Here is a 20,089-nt window from a genome sequence, read left to right as displayed (position 1 = left end):
TAAGTCCATTCACTTTATAAAACTTAAATTTATGCAAATAACTATTGTGAAATATGGGATTGAAGTGCTAATTCCTTTCTGTTTGCCACTTAAAGGAATATGTGCATATAGGGGTTTTATTCCACCTGAAATCATCTTTTATCTTCCTAGAGGACAGCAAGTCCATCTTGGGAGACATTCGCCATGTGCTAGAATTTTAAAGCTCTGACCTTGAACCAGAGTATGATCTGTAGAAGCTATCTGTACTTGAAAGTATCAGTGGAGATGAGGGGTCATGGGATGGGTAGGTCCTGCCTGCTGAAATACCCTTTGCTTGGGCAAATGTGTATTGTTCTGAATATGGAGATATTTGGCTGTGTGCATGGCAAAGCTTGGAATCCTAGCTTTACAACAGTTGGTTTCTTTCTTTAACGTGTCTGCCCTCCCATTACCCCCACACATATGCACTGTGTGTGTGTGTGTATCTAAATTTCCTAAGTTTTATTTTCTTTTGCAGGTTTGATCTTGCTCTTCTACCTAGTCTTTTATGGGTTCCTGGCTGCACTCTTCTCATTTACAATGTGGGCTATGCTTCAGACTCTGAATGATGAGGTTCCAAAATACCGTGACCAGATTCCTAGTCCAGGTAATTATATTGCAGTTATTGTGGCTTTTAACAAAATTTGGTTATATTTTTTCTTCACTGTAAATTTTTTACATAGGTAAAAAGTTAAGCCTTAGGGTTAGGTAATGTGAAAATTTTGATTTTTGTTGTTAAATATTTACATACTGATAAAAAGACCTTTTATATTTACATACTGATTTGAAAACCTATTCTATTTACGTAGTGATATAAAGACCTGAGCTGATAAATCTTGAGTCCTTTGCCAGGAATAAGCAGAAATGAATATTGACAATTATAGTGAAGCCAAATTTGATCAGTATGGTCAATGGATGGCTTTTGCAAATATTGTATAGCATTTTCACTTGGCCTTGAGTAATTTACTTACAAAGTAAACATTTTAGCTCTAGCTTGGGCTAGAGCACCAGTCTTACAAAGCTTCATAGTTTTAATGGCTTAATATGGAAGTGGTAAGAAAAATAATGATACATCAGAGAATAAAATGAGTATACTGTTACTGTGTTCAATTCTTCTCTGTTGTCTTAAGGAAAAAATACTCTCCAGGGTTGTCCACTACAGAAGAAAATCTCAACTGAAACACTAATTTGAATGCCAGCTTTACCTTCGTTATTGGACATGGCCGTTCAAGGTGCTGGCACTTTCTATAGAGGAATATAACAATGTGCAGAACTCCAGTATAAATAATTCCCCAAAATGTGAACAACCTTTAGAGATACTAGAGAAGGGCAGGCTTCTCATGGAGGACTGGGATTTGGACAGCAGGCAGGGTGGGCAGGCAGGCCAGTGAAGGGACGAGTGTAGTAGAATGTTTCCTTTTGGAGCAGTGGTTCTCATCCAGCAGTGATTTGTTCCCCAAGGGCCTTGTGGTTGTATCTGGAGACAGTTTGTATTGTTACACCTCGAGAGATGCTGCTAATGAGCAGAGGTCAGGGATGTTGCTTAACATCCTACAAGGCACAGGACAGCCCCCTGCAACAAAGAGTTGTCCAGCCCAAAAGGTCAGTAGTGCTAAGGTTGACGAACTCTGAAATAGATCTTGGCTCATCGTATGGATTTATGAGCCATATCAACAGCCAGACTACACCACTTTCCCCAGCATCTTTTCTTGAACATTTTGTTCTAATGACTTTTCCTTGGTTTGCTGTTAACATTTGTGTAAACATCAGGAATCACTCTTTTCTCTTTTTTAGTTTATTTGACCAAGTATCAGAGACTTAACTCCATACTCATTTTTCCCTCACCTCTCATTGTAGCATTTTCTTCTACCTAGACTAATCCTAAGATAACTATTTTTCTTGCTAAGTTATGTGACTTTATTACCAGTGAACATGATCTGATCTATTTCAGAAATAAACTGTTTACAATTGCATGAATAATATAAGCAATAAGATGTGTTCCATATATTCAAGTTTCAAACCAAGTTCCTTAAAATTATTTACAAGTATATTATAGTACTTAAAGTCTTATCATTACCTTAAATAAATATATATGTACACACATACATATGTATATATAACACTGGATGAATATACATTAGTTTGTTAAAGTATTCTCTTTACAAAGGGATTAAGGATAATATTTTTTCTTCCTACTTGTACGTTCTGCATTATATGCAGTATTTAATACACTGGTTTTTTTGCATTGACCATATTTTATTTTTATTTATAAAAAATTTTTTTTAACGTTTATTTATTATTGAGAGACAGACAGAGACAGAGCGTGAGCATGGGAGGGGCAGAGAGAGGAGGAGACACAGAATCTGAAGCAGGCTCCAGGCTCTGAGCTGTCAACACAGAGCCCACCGCGGGGCTCGAACTCAAAAACCGCAAGCAAGATCACGACCTGAGCCGAAGTCGGATGCCCAACTGACTGAGCCACCCAGGCGCTCCTTAATTTTATTTTTAAATAACATTATTTCCATAATATTGTTTCTACCCGGTAAAATAAATGCTGGTTTGAAATTGGTACATAAAATATACATACATATAACATAAACCCTGCCCATCACACCCCAACAAACATGCACATTGTATGCACACATTCCCATATTCCAGTGGTTTAAATTGTAAGGTGATAGAGGAGTTATTATAGTTTTTGCATTCCGTTGATGATCTTCATTTTGAGTAAGATAAGACTTTATTTGGAGGACTTTAGCATACCGTGTATAAAATCCACCTGTACTGTACATGCCTGCTTTGGTTTTTTACTTAAGAGTTTCAAACACGTTGTTAAATAGCAAGTTACTAGGGCTCCAAGAGCATTGTTAGGCAAGGTCTAAGAAGTAATGGGTATCAGAAGTTCAGTTTTAGGGGCACCTAGCTGGCTCAGTTGGTAGAATATGTGAGTCTTTATTTTGGGGTTGTAAGGTCAAGCCCCACTTTGGGTGTAGAAATTACTTAAAATAAAATCTTGGGGCACCTGGGTGGCTCAGTCAGTTGAGCATCCGACTTCGGCTCAGGTCATGATCTCACAGTTCATGAGTTCGAGCCCCACATCAGGCTTTGTGCTGACAGCTCACAGCCTGGAGCCTGCTTTGGATTCTGTCTCCCTCTCTCTCTGCCCCTTCCTGACTCATGCTCTGTGTGTCTCTCTCTCCTTCAAAAATAAACATTAAAAAAAAAATTTGCTGGAGAGAGTGTTTAAAAAAATAATAAAATAAAAATCTTTTTTAAAAATTCAGTTTTAGACTTTCATGTCTTAAAGTTTTTGCAAATTGAATCATTGAAAAATCCCTTAGGAGCACCTGGGTGGCTTAGCCATTAAGCGTTTGACTCTTGATTTTCGACTTAGGTTATGATCTCATGGTTCATGAGATCAAGCCCAAACATTGGGCTCCCTGCTGAACAGCACAGGGCCTGCTTGGGATTTTCTCTCTCCCCTCTCTCAAAATAAATACAATCAGTCATGTAGGGGTGCCTGGTTGGCTCAGTCAGTGGAGCATCCAGGCTCTTGATTTTGGCTCAGGTCATGATCCCAGGGTGGTGGGATCGAGCTCTGTTGGGCTCTGCACCAAGTGTGGCACCTACTTAAGATTCCCTCTTTCTCTCTTTTCCTCTGCCCCTCTTCCCTGCTCATGTGCGTGCTCTCTCTCACTATCAAAAAAAAAAACCTAGTAGTCATGTAAAGGAATGTAATCTTTTGTATAAAACACAGATATCTTCATGTGTTTCTTTAAAATTTCTTCAGTTTAGGGACATCTGGGTGGCTTCAGTCGGTTAAGCATCCAACTCTTGATTTGGGCTCAGGTCATGATCTCACGGTTTGTGAGTTCGAGCTCCATGTGGGGCTCTGCCCTGACTGTGGAGCCTGCTTGGGATTCTCTCTCTCTCGCTTTCTACCCCTTTCTCACTTGTTCTGTCTCTCAAATAAACTTTAAAATATATGTGCCTACATATAAAATAAATACTTAAAAAATTAAAGTAAAATTTCTTTAGCAATCTGAATATTTTATGTTGGGTTTTTCTTAAAATTAGGGGTTTTTAATACAGTTATTTGCAAGCTGCCTTGATTCTCTTACTTTTTTACTTGCAGGATATTATATCCTATTCCTGCTATAAAACCTTAAAAATAAAAGCAAACAATTTCAGACATATACAGATGGTCATTTAATATACTGGACTGTAAGATGTATTATTCATTAAATACTTTTATAAGAAGTCATAAAGTTTTTGCCCAGAGATGTTGCAGTGGATGGAAAATCAGGCATAGGGGATTATCTAAATCCAAGTGATCTCTGGTTTGTTTATGTAAGTGAATAGGGAGTTTAATTGGGAGGTCTTTTGTGTTGAATATAGAAGATTTGCTCTGCTATTTAGGAACATTGTTTCATCATATTTGGGTAGCATTGCATCTAGTTTAACTCAAGATCAAGGCAAACCAATACAGGCAAGGATTTAAAAGAAACTGGATCTGATCTAAAATGTTAACACTATTTAAAAAAAACAAAAAATAAAAAGAACCAGAGATCTGTGAGCAGCAGTTTTAATGGAAATCAAAACAACCCTTGTCATTTGTATATTTTCAGATTCAGTGCAAGGCATAGCATCTCTAATAACTTTGGTATGGGAAATGTTTAGAGGCTAGTGAAAATGTTAGGATTGTTCTTAAGCCTGGGTGCAAGGCTGAATTAATAATCTAGATCGGATGCTTTTAAAACAAAGAAAGCGTACATTAAAGTTGGAAGCCTAGGGGCGCCTGGGTGGCGCAGTCGGTTAAGCGTCCGACTTCAGCCAGGTCACGATCTCGCGGTCCGTGAGTTCGAGCCCCGCGTCGGGCTCTGGGCTGATGGCTCAGAGCCTGGAGCCTGTTTCCGATTCTGTGTCTCCCTCTCTCTCTGCCCCTCCCCCATTCGTGCTCTGTCTCTCTCTGTCCCAAAAATAAATAAACGTTGAAAAAAAAAAAAATTAAAAAAAAAAAAAAAAGTTGGAAGCCTGATTATGTTTCCTTACAGATAAGTATGCTTACATTTTCTTTTCATAAACTCATGCAACATGTTCTGTATACATGGGTGTTGACTTGATATGAAATTGTTGGTTATATGGCAAATTCAATATGTGAAAACCACATTTGAATTATAGAGCAGTGTTTATTATTGAAGGAAGAATATTCAACCATAGAGTTAAAATTTTATAGGCCTCTTCCACTGAAAAAGTTTTATGTATGTTTCCATACAGTTGTAATTTGAATGACTAAAGTGCTGAGACTGATTTGCTAAAACTTTTCTGATTAATAGCAAATTGACAAAACCTAAAAATATTTGATAGAAAAATGAGTGTAGGAAGTAAAAAGTAAAATTTGCCTCTTTTAAAATCAGGAACAGAGCAATTATAATTTAACTGTAGATTATCAGATTTCAGGGAGGTTTTTAATTGGTAATGCCTGAGATGATTTTGCAGATTTCCAATTCATTTTAGATGTCTGTACCTTCATAATCAACTGAGAAGTTCTTGATAATTTCAGCATACCTATGAACACAGTTTTCCATGTAATTTACTGAGATCTGCCCCTTAGGTATAAGAATAAGCAGAAAGAAGGGAATTTGCTGCAGTTAATCTTCCCCCTTTTCTTTTATCTCTGTATAGGACTTATGGTTTTTCCAAAACCAGTAACTGCATTGGAATATTCATTCAGTGCGTCTGATCCAGAGTCCTATCAAAGGTACACTGAAGACCTTAGGAACTTTCTAAAACGTAAGTATTTTTCTTAGAGTGAAGTAAAAGATTTTAGGTACTGAGAAACTGGTACCAAATAATGATTACTTTTAGAAACCTCTTTCTTAGAGTCTGTTTTACCTTTTGTTTTGTTTTGTTTTGTTTTTCTCTTAAACTCAGTCAACTGAGAGGACTGGCAAGTACATTTTATAATTAGTCATGAGAATATTCTAACTTATGAAAAGACATAGGGGTCTAAGCTCAATGGGCAGTTGAATTTGACTTTTCTGTATTAAGTATATGAATAAATCTATTGAGACATGACATTTATATCTGCATTAAAAAGCATTTGACTAATAAAGCAAACTGAATTATACAAAATAATGCCTCTAAGCATTTGGATCTTTTGAATCCAATGTAGTACTTACTTGTGGAGGGAACAAGGAATGATGTTTGTTATTTAAAAACAAAACAAAACCAGGGGTGCCTGGGTCGCTCAATTGGTTAAGCATCCAATTCTTGATTTTGGCTAAGGTCATGATCCCCCGGTTTGTGGGTTCTAGCCCTGTGCTAACTGCACTGAGCCTGCTTAGGATTCTCTGTCTCTGTCTCTCTCTCACACACACCAAAATAAATAAGTAAACGTAAAAACAGAACAAAACCAGGGGTGCCTGGGTGGCTTAGTCGGTTGAGCATCCAAATCGTTATTTTGTCTCAGGTCATGATCCCAGGGTTGTGGGATTGAGCCCCACAGCAGTGTGGAGCCTACTAAGATTCTCTCTCTCTCTTCTTTTGCCTCTCTCCCCCACTCATGTTCTAATTTAAAATAAATAAATAAATAGGGGTGCCTGGGTGGCTCAGTCGCTTGAGCATCCGACTTCAGCTCAGGTCATGATGTCACAGCTGGTGGGTTCCAGCCCCGCGTCGGGCTCTGAGCTGTTAGCTCAGAGCCCGGAGCCTGCTTCAGATTCTTTGCTTCCCTCTCTCTCTCTGTCCCTAACCCACTCACATTCTATCTCTGTCTCTCTCAAACATAAACATTTTTTTAAAAAATGAAAATAAATAACCCATCCAAATACATATCTGCTGTGGGTTTTGGAGTTGCCAGTCTGTAATGCTTTCTAATAGTTGTCCTAGCCCAGTTTTCCTCCTGTTTGGTTTAGCCTACCTCTTTGGTGTTACCATTCACATGAATAATCATCACATGCCCTGGCCTGTTGGTTCATGATCACCTCACCTCTTCCAGATCTACATTCATTCCTAAGAACACGTAGGACCCCATTGCCAAAATCATTGAGGCTTTCCTGACACAACCTTGTAGTTTAATTGTTTAACTTTCCCTCACTATTCTACTTCATTGGGACTTCCACTTCACTGACCCTTTTATTTTGTCCCATCCTCTTCTCCCTAACTTCCCTTTTTAGTAAGCTTATTAATTCCATGGTTTTTCATTTCACTTTCAGTTTTGCCAGTACTCTAAAATCCTTTGCCTGTCAGTCTGTCATAAAATGCACATGGATGAAGCCACATAGTTCTCCTAGATGAAACCATATAATTCCTGAATGAAGGCCCTTCCTTTGAGCCTGCCCCGAGCAGGCTGCTGAAGGCTTTCCAACTTCCTCTTATCTTAAATCAAAAACCTCAATCCTACACCATCCATTTTACTTTCTAAATCTTTACTTGATAGTTCTTTAAGGATGTTTTTGTGAGCGTATAATCCATGGCTTAAAAATCAAATAGTAAAGAAAGTTCTGTAATGAAAACAGTTTCCTGCCCTACTCTTTTCTAGCTGCAGTCCTTTTAATTTCCTCGACAAATATTTTTTCAAGGCTGTCTTTATGTCACACACTCTTTGAAGTTTAATCAGTGAACACAGGAAAAAAAATGTGTGTTCATGGAGCTTGTAGTCCAGTGGTGTACAGGAAGGTGATGAGTGCTGGGGAGAAACATGAAGCAGAGAACGGAGATGGGAAGGGTTGTAGTTTTGAACAGGGAGGTCCAGGAGGCCTCATGGAAGGGGGCCCTTAAGGAGGATATCAAGATGAGGGAACTGACCTGAAGCTTATTTATAATGCCCAGCACATTCAGGGTTTATCAGGAAAGCTGGAGGAGCTGGATGGAGTAAGCCAGGGCAAGAGTTTTAGGAGGTTAGGGAAGTAAAGGATGGGTTGTGTGGGTCCTTAGAGGCCATCACTAAGTTCTTTGGTTTTTACACTGACCAAGTGGGAGGTTTTTAAGCAGGGAATAACATCATCTCACTCCCAACTTTTAAAGGATCACTCAGGCTGCTTTTTTGAGACTGTGGGTTGAAGGGTACAGGGAAGCTAGTCAGAAGGCCATTGCACTAACCAGATGAGTAGAATGGTGGCTTGGCAAGAAAGGAAGCAATGGAGGCTGTAAATGTTTTTTTTTAACCTTTATTTATTTTTAAGACACAGAGAGCAGGAGAGGGGCAGAGAGAGAGACAGACAGAATTGGAAGTAGGCTTCAGGCTCTGAGCTGTCACCACAGAGCCCAACTCAGGGCTCGAACTCACCAATTGTGAGATCATGACCTGAGCTGAAGTCGGACTCTCAACCGACGGAGCCACCCAGGCCCCCCCCCCTTTTTTTTTTAAACCTTTATAGGCTGTGAGTAATTTGATTCTGGATACATGTTCAACAGGAAAGAACTTCATGCTCTTGAAATTTCTCTTATGATATTTTTTTCTGTATTTCTGTTATACTTTGCTTCTAGCTGTTGATTTATCACTTTTATATATTGTCTTTCCTTCCTGCCATGACAGATGAGCATTTACTTCACATGCCTCAGACACTCCACCCTACAACCCAGTTTAGTAATTATTATTTTTAGTTTTGCTATTGGTTGCCTTTCTGTACTTAATCTTTATGTCTTATTCCATCATCTATAGATACTCTTCTGGCTCCCTTATTTGCACACTGTTATTTGAGGTATCCTCTTAAGTCCTTTTTTTTTTTTTTTTTTTTTTTTTTTCCTGGAAAACTCTTTAGAGCTTTTCCCTTCCTGCCATAGTCTGTACTAGTAACTGTTTAGAACTTTACTATACAGCTGTCATTTTGGGACTTTTTTTTTTTTTTATCACTTTAGCTGGATCCACTGTTTCTTGGCTCCTGCCTTTTTTCTTAATTTACTGCCTAGTTTTGGTGAAGTATATTTATTCTCAAATAACTTCATAAGATAAGATACATGAAATGTAAATTTTGAGTCCTTTCATTTCTGAAAATGACCTCAGTCTGCATTTATAGGTGGTAGTTTAGCTGCATCTAGAATTTTAGTTACTTTGTATTGCCTTTTTCTCCTCCACAAGACTGGATTTTTACTTTGTTTTTTTATGTATTTCCTTGGGGTTCTAAAATTTACTTTAGCTTCAGTCTTTAAAATACCACTTTACTGGGGGGCACCTGGGGTGGCTCAGTGTTAAACATCTGACTCTGGATTTCACTGTCTCACAGTTCATGGGTTTGAGCCCTACATGTGGCTGTGTGCTGACAGTGTGGAGCCTGCTTGGGATTCTCTGTCTCCCTCTCTCTAAACTTAAAAAATAAAATAGAACTTTACTGGGAACTTGATGGAGATCTTTCAGGATGAAGGCTTAGGTTAATTAATTATTATCTTTCAAAAATAATTTCACAGAAATTACCTTCTATTAATTACTTTGATCATTTCCACAACTCAGTTTTCTGGTTCTTTCTAGAACTGTTCTCTTAGTTGGCTCTTAGTTCTCTTGTTTTTCTCTCATTTTCTACTTTTTCAGTTGTCATTGCTGAGTTTTAGGAAAGCCTTTCTGCTGTTAAAGTGTACCATCTCTGGTTAAAAGATACATTGTCTTCTTTTTTCTAATAGATACTGCTTACAATTTGAAGTTGCATTCTGTTCAAATTACCTCTTTACTTTTAGGTCTTTATAGACACACCCACTCATTGACCTTTTTCTTATTTTAGACTTTCCTCGGGTGTATAGGGCTCTTTGGTTACTCTGTCTGGGGTCAGTGACCTGTCTGTGTCCCCATGATACCTTGGACTTGGGGGTTGGGGGTTCTTCATAATGTGACCATCATACAACCTCCTGCATTGTGGTTTTGTATGGAAGTAGAACATGGCACAATTAATACAAAAGTGGTCACTGAACGAATGGATATATTACCAAAAAGTGTATGCAGTGAAAGCCTTGAATATCTCTTGCCAAATGATTTTTTTTAAATTTTTTTTTCAACGTTTATTTATTTTTGGGGCAGAGAGAGAGGGGAGACACAGAATTGGAAACAGGCTCCAGGCTCTGAGCCATCAGCCCAGAGCCTGACGCGGGGCTCGAACTCACGGACCGCGAGATCGTGACCTGGCTGAAGTCGGACGCTTAACCGACTGCGCCACCCAGGCGCCCCGCAAAATGATCTTTATGATTGTGCCACCAGAGTCAAAAAGTGATGAATGTCATATGATAGGTACCTCTTGTGTTATTAAAGTTTACCCCACCTCCCAAATATTTGAATCATTCTTTTAAATGAGTACATAATTCCAATTATCATCTAATTTTTTATATATATAAGATGAAACTAAAGATTTTTGACAATTTTTCCCCCAAAGTAAAGATCTGCACTTTCTTGTAAATACATTTACTTTGCAATTTTTGTTCCTGTTTTGGTTGAATTCATTTTAAGTGACCTTTTTCTGGTACCAGTTGTACCCACACACCAACAGTTCTTATTGAGGCACTGTGGTAGATCTTAACTATTTATTAGTATCTTTCAATAAACACACTCATTGAGGGCAGGGACCACGTCAGGTTTGCTCACTGTTGTGCCACTTTTGCCTAAAACTGTGCCAGTGTGGAGCAAACAGCAGAAAAACCATCGTGTGTCTCTCCCTCTCCTTTCTTCCCCATCTCCAAATTGTAACCATTCTACTCCTTTATCACTGAGTTTATCTAAGATGTTACCTCTAACTTAATATTAACTCACAGGTACCTTTGATGCTCAGCTTTGTTGTAGTCCCTGCCGAAGAGCGTTCCATAGCACTCTGTGTCTGTAGGCCCTTCAGTTAAAATTGTGTGTTTTCCCTGTTACATTGTAAATTCCATAGGGGGAGAAGTGGCAATGCCTTTTTATGTTCTCACCTTTCTTTTTAAATTGGTGTATAGTTTACACATAATGTTACATTAGTTTCAGGTGTACAGCATAGTGATTGGACAAGTTTATAGGTTGTCATTATCTTTTTGCGCCATGAGCTTTCAGATAATGCAATAGTCATGGCTGGCGCCACCTGATGGTAACAGAAGGCATTGATCTGTAATCCAGTTTGTTATTGTTGAATGCAGTAAACATCTGAAGTGTTACAGCTTAGTAAACCTGTTAAAAGTTGGACAAACTTAACATTCTTTACCTAGAATAATAATATGGTAATTAGCATGTTCTTTTTGTTTTTGAAGAGTGTTGTCCAAAGGATGATGTGTTCCTAGTTGTATTTAAGATCTATTTCTAGCTGATCTATATACGCATATTTGGTTTTTTTTTAGCATATGATTTAGAAGAACAGAAGAATCTCACAGCTTGTCCTGACCGAGTGCTTTTTGTACAGAAGGGTCCAATTTATCATGCATGTCAGTTTCCTGTTGCCTTACTTGAAGCATGCAGTGGTGTGGATGATCCAGAGTTTGGCTACTCCAGAGGAAATCCTTGTATTCTTGTGAAAATGAACAGAGTATGTACCTATATTGCTGCTGCTGCTTTTTTTCTAATATCCTCTATTGAGTAGCTTGGAACTGTTTTTTTCTCATTTAGGGGTAACTTGCATAAAAGGTTAGCAGTGATACTAATTGACCTTTAGAAAGTGAATACAGCAAAAACCAAGACTGGTTTATTAAATCAATCATGGATTAGGGAAGTAAAACAACTTACGCTTTTCCCTTTTTAGTTACATGCATTTAGGCATAGGTTAATGCTTCAAGGGGCAGGTATTCTGGTTGTCATACATAAAGCATGGTTTTATTAACATGCAGTGCTCATCTTTGAATCCGGTTATAAATTTAAAATTCCATTGAGAATCTATTAGGCTTTAGTTTAAACTTTGAATATTTAGTAGCAAAGCATAGTTTTATAGTGTATGTACATATAATTAAAAAGTAGAGATACAAATAAAATTGCATTATAATGAGCTCAGTGGGGTGTTAACGGTTGTAACCAAAGTAGTAGCATTTTGCTTTGGTGTCCAGAAGATGTTCCTGAATTATATAGCCATTAGAAAATTTTGAAGCTCATTAGCTTCTCTGTGTGTTAGTAAGTATGACCTGGGAGTCATTGTGCAAAAGAAGATGCTTTTCTTATGTAATAAGTGATCTCTAACCCCTGTACCTTTCTGCTCTGTAAATATTGTATTGCAGAGCTGTGTTCTGACACAGTTACCCTTTTGAGGCCTGCAAGGTCTCCCTTGAAGAATTAGGTTATTCCTGATCATTTACTCCAAGAAAAGGCAGTTTCTTAAACAGGTGGAGACCTCTCAAGATCATGAGTTTATCACTAAAGTTACCCTTGATAAGCCAATTGCTACCATCTCTTGGCACTGCTAAATAAAGAGTTTCCCTATAGGAAGAGCCAGCTAGACCCCTACGTACCCAGACTGACACCCCTCCGGTCTCTCCTCCTTTCCCCACATGGACAATGACAAGTTCCTAATTATCCCATCGTACTCTAGAGATCGTTCTGAAACATTGCCTGACACATAGTAGGTACTCAAGAATAATTATAGTCGAATGTTTCAGCAAGACTTCATTAAATTAAAGTTAACCAAATAAGCCAAGAGTAATGGGAAACTTGACAGTCTAGCTTGTAAGATGAAGTAAATGTATTTACCTTAACAGAAATGCCTTTTAGAATCCCAGCCTTCCAGAAGTGAATATCTTCATAAAGTCTAGATTCCTGGAAAATCTATTCCGAGTATAAAGCCAAGTTCCAGTTCCTTCTCCTACAGGACCAACCTTCCAAGCTTGTTTTTCTCTTTCAGTATGTCCTCTTTGAATGCAGAGGGTCTGAGATTATACTTGGCTGATGGGACATGGCTTTACAGGGCATGACAAGATGACAACATCAAGCTCAAGTATGGATCATTCATGAGCTATGCATGCTGAGTGTAGCAGGGGATTTAATCCCAGTAGAGTTTGTTCCAAAGTCCTCACATAGGCAACGATAGTTAAAGATGTTGATATTATTTAGGTTCCATAATACTTACATCTTGGGAGGAATATTTACATTTACAGGCATTCGCATGTAAAATGAATATAACTTCAAAACATAAAAAGATCCTCCCACAAAATAAGTATCTATTGCCATTCAGAGTTAGTTAAATCGCTACATACATGAAAGTAGCTTTATTACGTAGAACTGAATGGTACTGTGTCTTAAAATGGGATTCATCCCAGTGTATGCATTTTTGTGGAATAGATCGATGGGAAATATGGTAAGGCTCCATGCAAGCTTTATGGAAACAAATGTTGAGGGTTTGACCTAATACAGTTTCGTGAAAAACAGTTTTATTGTGCTTCTGCAATTCTTACGTTTGCATTAAAAGTTTCCGTTTGCTTCTTGGTTTAAGGGTAGCAAAGTGCAATACTGTGTTTTATTCAGGAACTGATTTATTTTCTGCACTGCCCCAATACAATAAGACAGCAAATTGGTAAGATTATTATATTAAAAAGTCCATTGTAATCCTCTACACAAGAGTAAAAGGCAGATGTAATAGGGTTTTAATACCTAGAGTTGATATGCATCTCAACCCTTCCATCTCTGGGTGCCTAGCAACAACGCAGGAGGTTCTTTCATATACATTTGTGATGTTTCAATTAGTTTTTCTTTTCCTTAGATAATTGGATTAAAGCCTCAAGGAGAACCAAGGATAGAATGTATTTCAAAGGTTAGTATTCAAAAAGCTTTAGTATATCTGAATATTTTAAAAGTCTGTGAGTCTTAGTCATTGTTTTTTCTTCCTGTCCCTTTTTGAAAGTCCTCTGTAGTGCCAATCTTAAAAGAATCAAATTCCACCGAACTTTGGGTGTAGAGCCCTTCTCTACTTGCAAATGATAATTCCTAAAGACGTGTTTTCCATGAGCATTGATTTCACAGACACTGCCTTTGCATATACCATCTTTCATTGATTCTGAGATCACTTTTTTCTAGCTTAATAACACTGAAATTGGGGATGGCCTTATAGTTAATTGCATCTTAATACTGTATCATAAGAGTTTTTTCTATCTTAATAGTACATAAATCGGTGTACATCAATGGCATCTGAGATTTCAGGAAAGAGGATACATTTTCCTTAAGGTGGAGGCAGTATTTTTCTCTCCTACCCCTACTTTATTTTCTTCCAGAGTGCTGTGAAGTTTTCATCTCATAACTTCTTTTGTTTTCTCTCCATGCTGCAAGTGCAACTAAGACAAATATGTAAATTGATGGGTAAGAGTTCTAAGGAGAAATGTAAAGTTCTACATTTAATTTTATTGTTGTGCAAAATATTAGCATTCCAGCTCTAAATCTATGTCAAAGGTATTTTACTTGAAATGTTACTTTGAAATCACTTCTCAAGTTGTTTGTGAAGAAAATTATATTCCTTTCCGCCTTGAATGGATTTCTTATGTGGGCAGAAATCTCTTGTTCCGTGGTTCTCAAATTCATTCATGCATCAGAATCACTTGGAGGACGTTTTGGGTCCCATTCCCAAAGTTTCTGACTCCCTAGTTTTGGGGTGAGGCCCAAACTTGGCATTTCTAACTCAAGTTTCCAGGTGATGGTGATGCCGATGGTCTGGGGCTCATGCTTTGAGAATTTCTGCTTTAGAGTATCCTTACTTCTTTTGAGTATTCACTATTTAGACTAGAATAAAAAGCCAGAAAGTTTGTGGCTTCTCATCTGGGTTGAAGTATAAGTGTGTGAATCCTCGGCAGTTCCCTTTACCTCCTTATACTAACATAGCTCAGTCAGTATGCTGCTTACAACCAGATGCTACATCTAAGCTGAGCTTTTCTTGATAAATCCTGCTGAAAATGAAGTAAGCATATGCTAGTATCTCTTAAGATGAAAAGGAAGCATTATGGCTATGAGATACATTTAGAAAAAGCAACTATTCTGTTCTTGCTTGCAAGCTTTCCAAGTAGGAAGTTTCTGAGGCTCAGGTGCCAGGCTCCGGCCAGGTTAGATGTGCTACTTTCGTGACCACGTAGGACTGTGTATCTGGACGCAGGAGCTTTTGCCTTTGTGTGTGAGTGGACCACACTGATAAGCTTGGAGCAGGGGCTCTACGGGGCCAATGCTACTAAGAAAGGAAAGCACATTTTGGCCAGAAGGCCAAAAGCTTTAGTAAACTTCTTTCCTAAGATTTCAATTTTGTGAACCTTTGGGCAGTATAAACAACTCCATGTAACTGTTCCCTTAGGGTTTAAACTGGACTTCTATCTATTGGATATCCTTTGCTTCTAGAATAGTTGGTGGAAATGTTAATGAAAAATCCTGGTCTAATGACTCAGATTTCAGTTTGTTGTCCCTTTTGCTTTCAAGAGTTATGTGTAAAGTTCATAAACTAGAGGGGGATTTTGTTAATTGAGTTGTGGAATATTTTTGTTTTTAGAAAGCTTGCAAAATTTTGCCTAGTACTCCTAGGTTAGTCACAAAGGAGTAATGGGGGGGTGCGTACATTTTAGAGGTGGTTCTGTAGGGCAGATGGCCGCATTTATTGCACATCATCATAGTTGCTGTTTTCCATTATATTTGTCTTTATCTTGTACTCTTAAATATGATCTGCTTTAATTGCGTTTATGTAAGAGTTCTGAAAATACTGAAATATTGAGGACAACATGCTCTTGAGCATTTAAAAGATGGTTCCTACAAAAGATGGAATATTCCTTTTGTCATTTTTTTCCATTTTTTTCTATAAAAATAAATCCTATTAATATAGAAAAATGCAGAAGAAAAAGGTAAATGACTACCCATTTCCAATTTGTGTTCTTCAAGTCTTTTAAGGGTGGCGACTGTATAAAAAAAATGTGATTTTAAAACTTTGTTTTCAGTGGAACTTAGTGACTGTCAGTTGCTCCTAGTTTCTAATATGATGTCATTCATATACTTAGAAAACTGTGACATGTATGCTTCACCCTAAAGTATCTCAGTATTCAGATATGCATAATTTCTAAATGTTTATTTTAACAGAAGGTATAAAAAGTACAAGTTTAAGTAAAAGCCTGCCAATGTTACGTTTTTGGTACAAACCAAGAGAACAATGAAGAGTCACCCTGGGTGATCTTGAGCATCTCCTCTTAACTGAGCCTCAGTTCCCCTCTTTGTAACTGATCCTGCACACTTAAGGGTGTTGGACCTAAATGAGGTCAGTGTAAGTTAAGTGTGGTGTCTGGCTGGAATTTCCAGCTCAGTAAACTATAACCCAAAGAAAACCTCCTTTATGTGTTGGGGAACATCTCTGTTTCTGTGAAGTAGGCTCATGTATTAAGAGAAAATAGGTTAAACAAAAGCAATTAGTACAGAAGGGCACTCATCACAGTGATTATTTTTTAATTATAGAGTACAAATGTAGGGTGGTGACTGAACATGGTTTTTACTGTTTCTCTTAGCCTTGTCAGCTTCTGTGGGGTAGCATCACTCTGTGCTTTGTGCCGTCTTGCTTTGTCACTTGTTCCTCACACGTGCTACTCATGATAGAGAAGCAGAGTAGGACTTCTCCTTAGAGGAGATTCTTAGTTTTGCTATAGTGTTTCCTGTGTGCTTTACAAAATAGAAATTAGGATGCAAGCATTTTCTAATATTTTAATTAGCGCTTAGTAAACTTCCACTGATTTTAGTCCATGTCATCTACTCATTGTGTGTTAAAGTTACTCATTAAAATTAGTCCTATTCAGAATGTGTTACTTGAGAATTCTCTATCAAGAAGAGATGATAATTGAGATATCATCATGAGTTGGATTGTGAAGGATTAACTTGTGTATTTTATGTTATGTTTATTAGTTTAAGTACATGGAATATAATTCCAGTAATTTCAGTACTTTGATTTACACGTGCTCATAAATTCAAAGGTATTTAAATTGGTTGAGAAGACTTTTGTCACTTGCGTCATAGTTTACCCTTCTGGTTACCATTACTAAGCACAGAAAACTTTCGACCTGCTGCCTCCTAGGCCAGCCACACATTCTACAGTGTGGAAGCACAGTATTTTAAGTCATTTCAGGAATACACTGGTCCATACAGACTGGTGCATTCCTGCTGTCAGTGGCTGGAGAACTGGCATTTTAGTAGTTAGAGGCAGATAAGATTTTAGGACAGTGTATGAATAGATGTTGGGCTGTGAGTTAGAAGGGACTCTCATGGAACAGCATGTAGGGTCTATCAGGAAATGTAAAGAGAATCAGGATAGTTTATGTCCAAGGATTTAAATCAAGATTAGCACATCTGTTCTCAAAAATACACTTGTAATTAATGCAGTTGGGATAGCATTGTAACATCATCATACTGTTTATAATTGATACTGCCTTAATATACATTTTGGTTTTTGTGACCTAAAAAGGGGTTTCTTTTGTTTTCTACTTTAGAGTGAAAACACAGCAGCTCTATCAACTTATCCTCCCAATGGAGCTATAGATTTAAAATATTTTCCATATTATGGGAAAAAACTGCATGTAAGTACTTAGAAGTTCATAAGTGGTTATGACTCTTGGGAAGTTGGTACATCTGTACTAAAATATCACTTGTCGGCAGACACATGTTATGTGTAATTTGTGTATCTTCTATTCTGGTCTTCAAATGGTGATGCCAAGTAGAGGTTCCCCACCGCCAATCTACAGTTCAAAACGTAAGACTTAACGATAAATTTTCAAAATATCATTTTCTCTTTCGTTAAGAATTTGCTTAGACAGTATACAGAGGTGAAAAAACAAAACGGATAGAATAGTACAAAGAATTTCTGTAGACCGTTTACCTAGATTTCCCAGGTGTTAGTATTTTACCTCATTTGTGTTTCCAGTCTCTGTAATTTTTTTCCTAAACCTTTTGGGACTAATGAAACATGTGCCTCTTGCCCTAAATGCTTAAGTTTTATTTTCCTAAAGACAAGAGGACTGTCATCCAATCTACAGACCTAGTCAATATTTTACTAGTTGTTCCAGTAGTGTCCTTTATTGCAAAAGAAAAAATGTTTTCCCAGTGCAGGATATCTCACTGTTACATTTTTGGTCACCTGGAACAGTTCCTCAGTCTGTTTCATGCCCTTGTACTCTCTTAAATGAACACAGGCCTTTTGGTGCCTGTTTTGTTTACATTCCTCAACTTGAGTTTGTCTGATGTTTTTCATGATTATGTAAAATGTACATTTTTTTGCAAGAATGCCTCGGAAGAAATGTTTTCGGAATTAGCATATCAGGAGGGATGTGGTATTGATTGGTCACATTAGTGGTGATAGTAATCTTAAACACTAACTTGATTAAGGTGTTATCCGCCAGGTGTTTGTTTTTTTTGTAATCAGTAAATATTATGTGGAGAGAGTAATTGGAGAGTCTACACAGTTCTGTTTCTCCCTTCACTTGAAGCATGTATTGATTCTTGCCTGGGTTGTTCCCAGATGTTTTCTAATTCCATCTTTTCCTTTCTCCATTTACAGGGTGGCAATCTGTTCTGAGAAAGAGCTTTGCCTTCTTGCCACCATTTATTTCCATCTGTATATTGTCATGGACTCATTATCTGTTCTGTTTATTTTGATGCTAAAATTGTCCCAGATTTGGCCAATGAGAGACCTTCAGGCTGGTTCCTATGTCCTTTAGACATGCTTCCATGATTGTTTCTAGCACTGTAAGACATTCCAGATTCATCTTGCAGTTTCTCTGCCCCAGTCCTGAAATCAGCCCCCTAGTTCCTTTTAGTGAAGAAATGTATCTAGAAACCACAGTGATGGTAATATAGTTAGGAATATATTTGCATCAGATTATACAGCAACCGTAGTAAGGATATAGGAGATCTGGGTAATCAGTAGAGTAGTCCTTGGGTGAAAGAGGAAACTCAAACCAAGATTATCGAGAATGTCTAAAAAATGATCATGATTGACACAACCAAATTACAACCTATGGGATACATCTAAAGCCTGATAAAAGGCACAGAACGTACATGAAGTTACTGTAGCATTTGAATTAATGTGTTTTCCTTTATTTGCCAGGTGAGTTATCTGCAGCCATTAGTTGCTGTCCAGGTGTCCTTTAATGCTAGCAGCAGTGCCGTAAAAGAAGTAACAGTCGAATGCAAGATTGATGGATCACCCAACCTAAAAAACCAGGATGATCGTGACAAGTTTTTAGGACGAGTTGTGTTCAAAATCACAGCACGTGCATAGTAGGAGTTAGGATCTCCACAGAGTAAATGTTGTGTTGTCTGTCTTCGTTTTGTATCAGCTGGACCTGCCATTCTAGAATTTTGAGACCACCTTGGAGAAAGGTGGGGTGGTGCATGACACTGGGTAACATCCTAACATGCTTCCAGATCATAGTGTTCGGTGTCCTCTGAAGTAACTGCCTGTTGCCTCTGCTGCCTCTTGAACCAGTGTACAGTCGCCAGATAGGGACCATGAACACCGATTCTGAACATGTAGTACAGGGGGCTTATTTTTATGTGGTTTAATTGCCAAGTGTCTAAAGCTTAATGTGCTGTGCTATGTAAATATTTTATAGATTTAACACTGGTTAACTTCCTATTTTGATGCCAGCAAAGTTGTAGGGATAAAATGGTACCTGAACAACAAGTGACTTTCATAGCTGCAAGAAATGTGGTGTGAGGAGAACTTCTGTATGTGATGAGGAAAAAAGAAAATAAAAGTGGATTTGAAAGGTTGACTTGGATGTTTTGTAAAATTATTTTTTACATGCTGAATTAGTCTGTGGATCTTTTTGATTAAGAGCACAAACTTTCTGTTGTAAAACATGTAAAAAATATATATATACTGATGGGTTTATTTTTAGTGCTGGAACTAAAATCTGTTATCAAGTATTGTAGACCATAGATGAAACAGCATTTTTAAGTTAGCCACTATGAATATGCACCTAATTTTTTATGGAGTTAAATTCATATGATTTAAATTGTACAATAGTTTGTGAAATATATTGTGACTGCTTTTATTTAGCAGACTGTGGACTCTAATAAAAAATATAAATTGTGAAATTTAAAAACTTGGAACTTATTCAAAGCTTCAAACCAGCTTTATTTCAGCATGCTTTAGTGTCGTGAAATATCTTCTCCTTCAGTCAATGTTTGTAATGGTATGATTTT

At 37.6% G+C, this 20,089-nt stretch overlaps 1 protein-coding gene across 1 annotated transcript in view; it reads left to right on the top strand.

Moving 5' to 3' along the window:
* ATP1B3 (ATPase Na+/K+ transporting subunit beta 3) overlaps positions 1-19,656 on the top strand; it is a 46,368-nt gene extending 26,712 nt beyond the window's left edge. The window contains exons 2-7 of the mRNA XM_043595244.1: positions 497-625; positions 5,704-5,811; positions 11,305-11,489; positions 13,644-13,694; positions 17,374-17,460; positions 18,987-19,656. Coding sequence (XP_043451179.1) covers positions 497-625; positions 5,704-5,811; positions 11,305-11,489; positions 13,644-13,694; positions 17,374-17,460; positions 18,987-19,160 — 734 coding nt within the window. The 3' untranslated portion in view covers positions 19,161-19,656. The remainder of the gene's footprint in view (positions 1-496; positions 626-5,703; positions 5,812-11,304; positions 11,490-13,643; positions 13,695-17,373; positions 17,461-18,986) is intronic.
* The last annotated feature ends 433 nt before the right edge of the window (positions 19,657-20,089 follow it).

This window comes from Prionailurus bengalensis, chromosome C2 (genome assembly GCF_016509475.1).
Source record: "Prionailurus bengalensis isolate Pbe53 chromosome C2, Fcat_Pben_1.1_paternal_pri, whole genome shotgun sequence".
In the NCBI taxonomy this organism is placed as follows: domain Eukaryota; kingdom Metazoa; phylum Chordata; class Mammalia; order Carnivora; family Felidae; genus Prionailurus; species Prionailurus bengalensis.
Note: the sequence above shows the minus strand (reverse complement) of the source record. Positions and strands in the feature narration are given on the sequence as shown.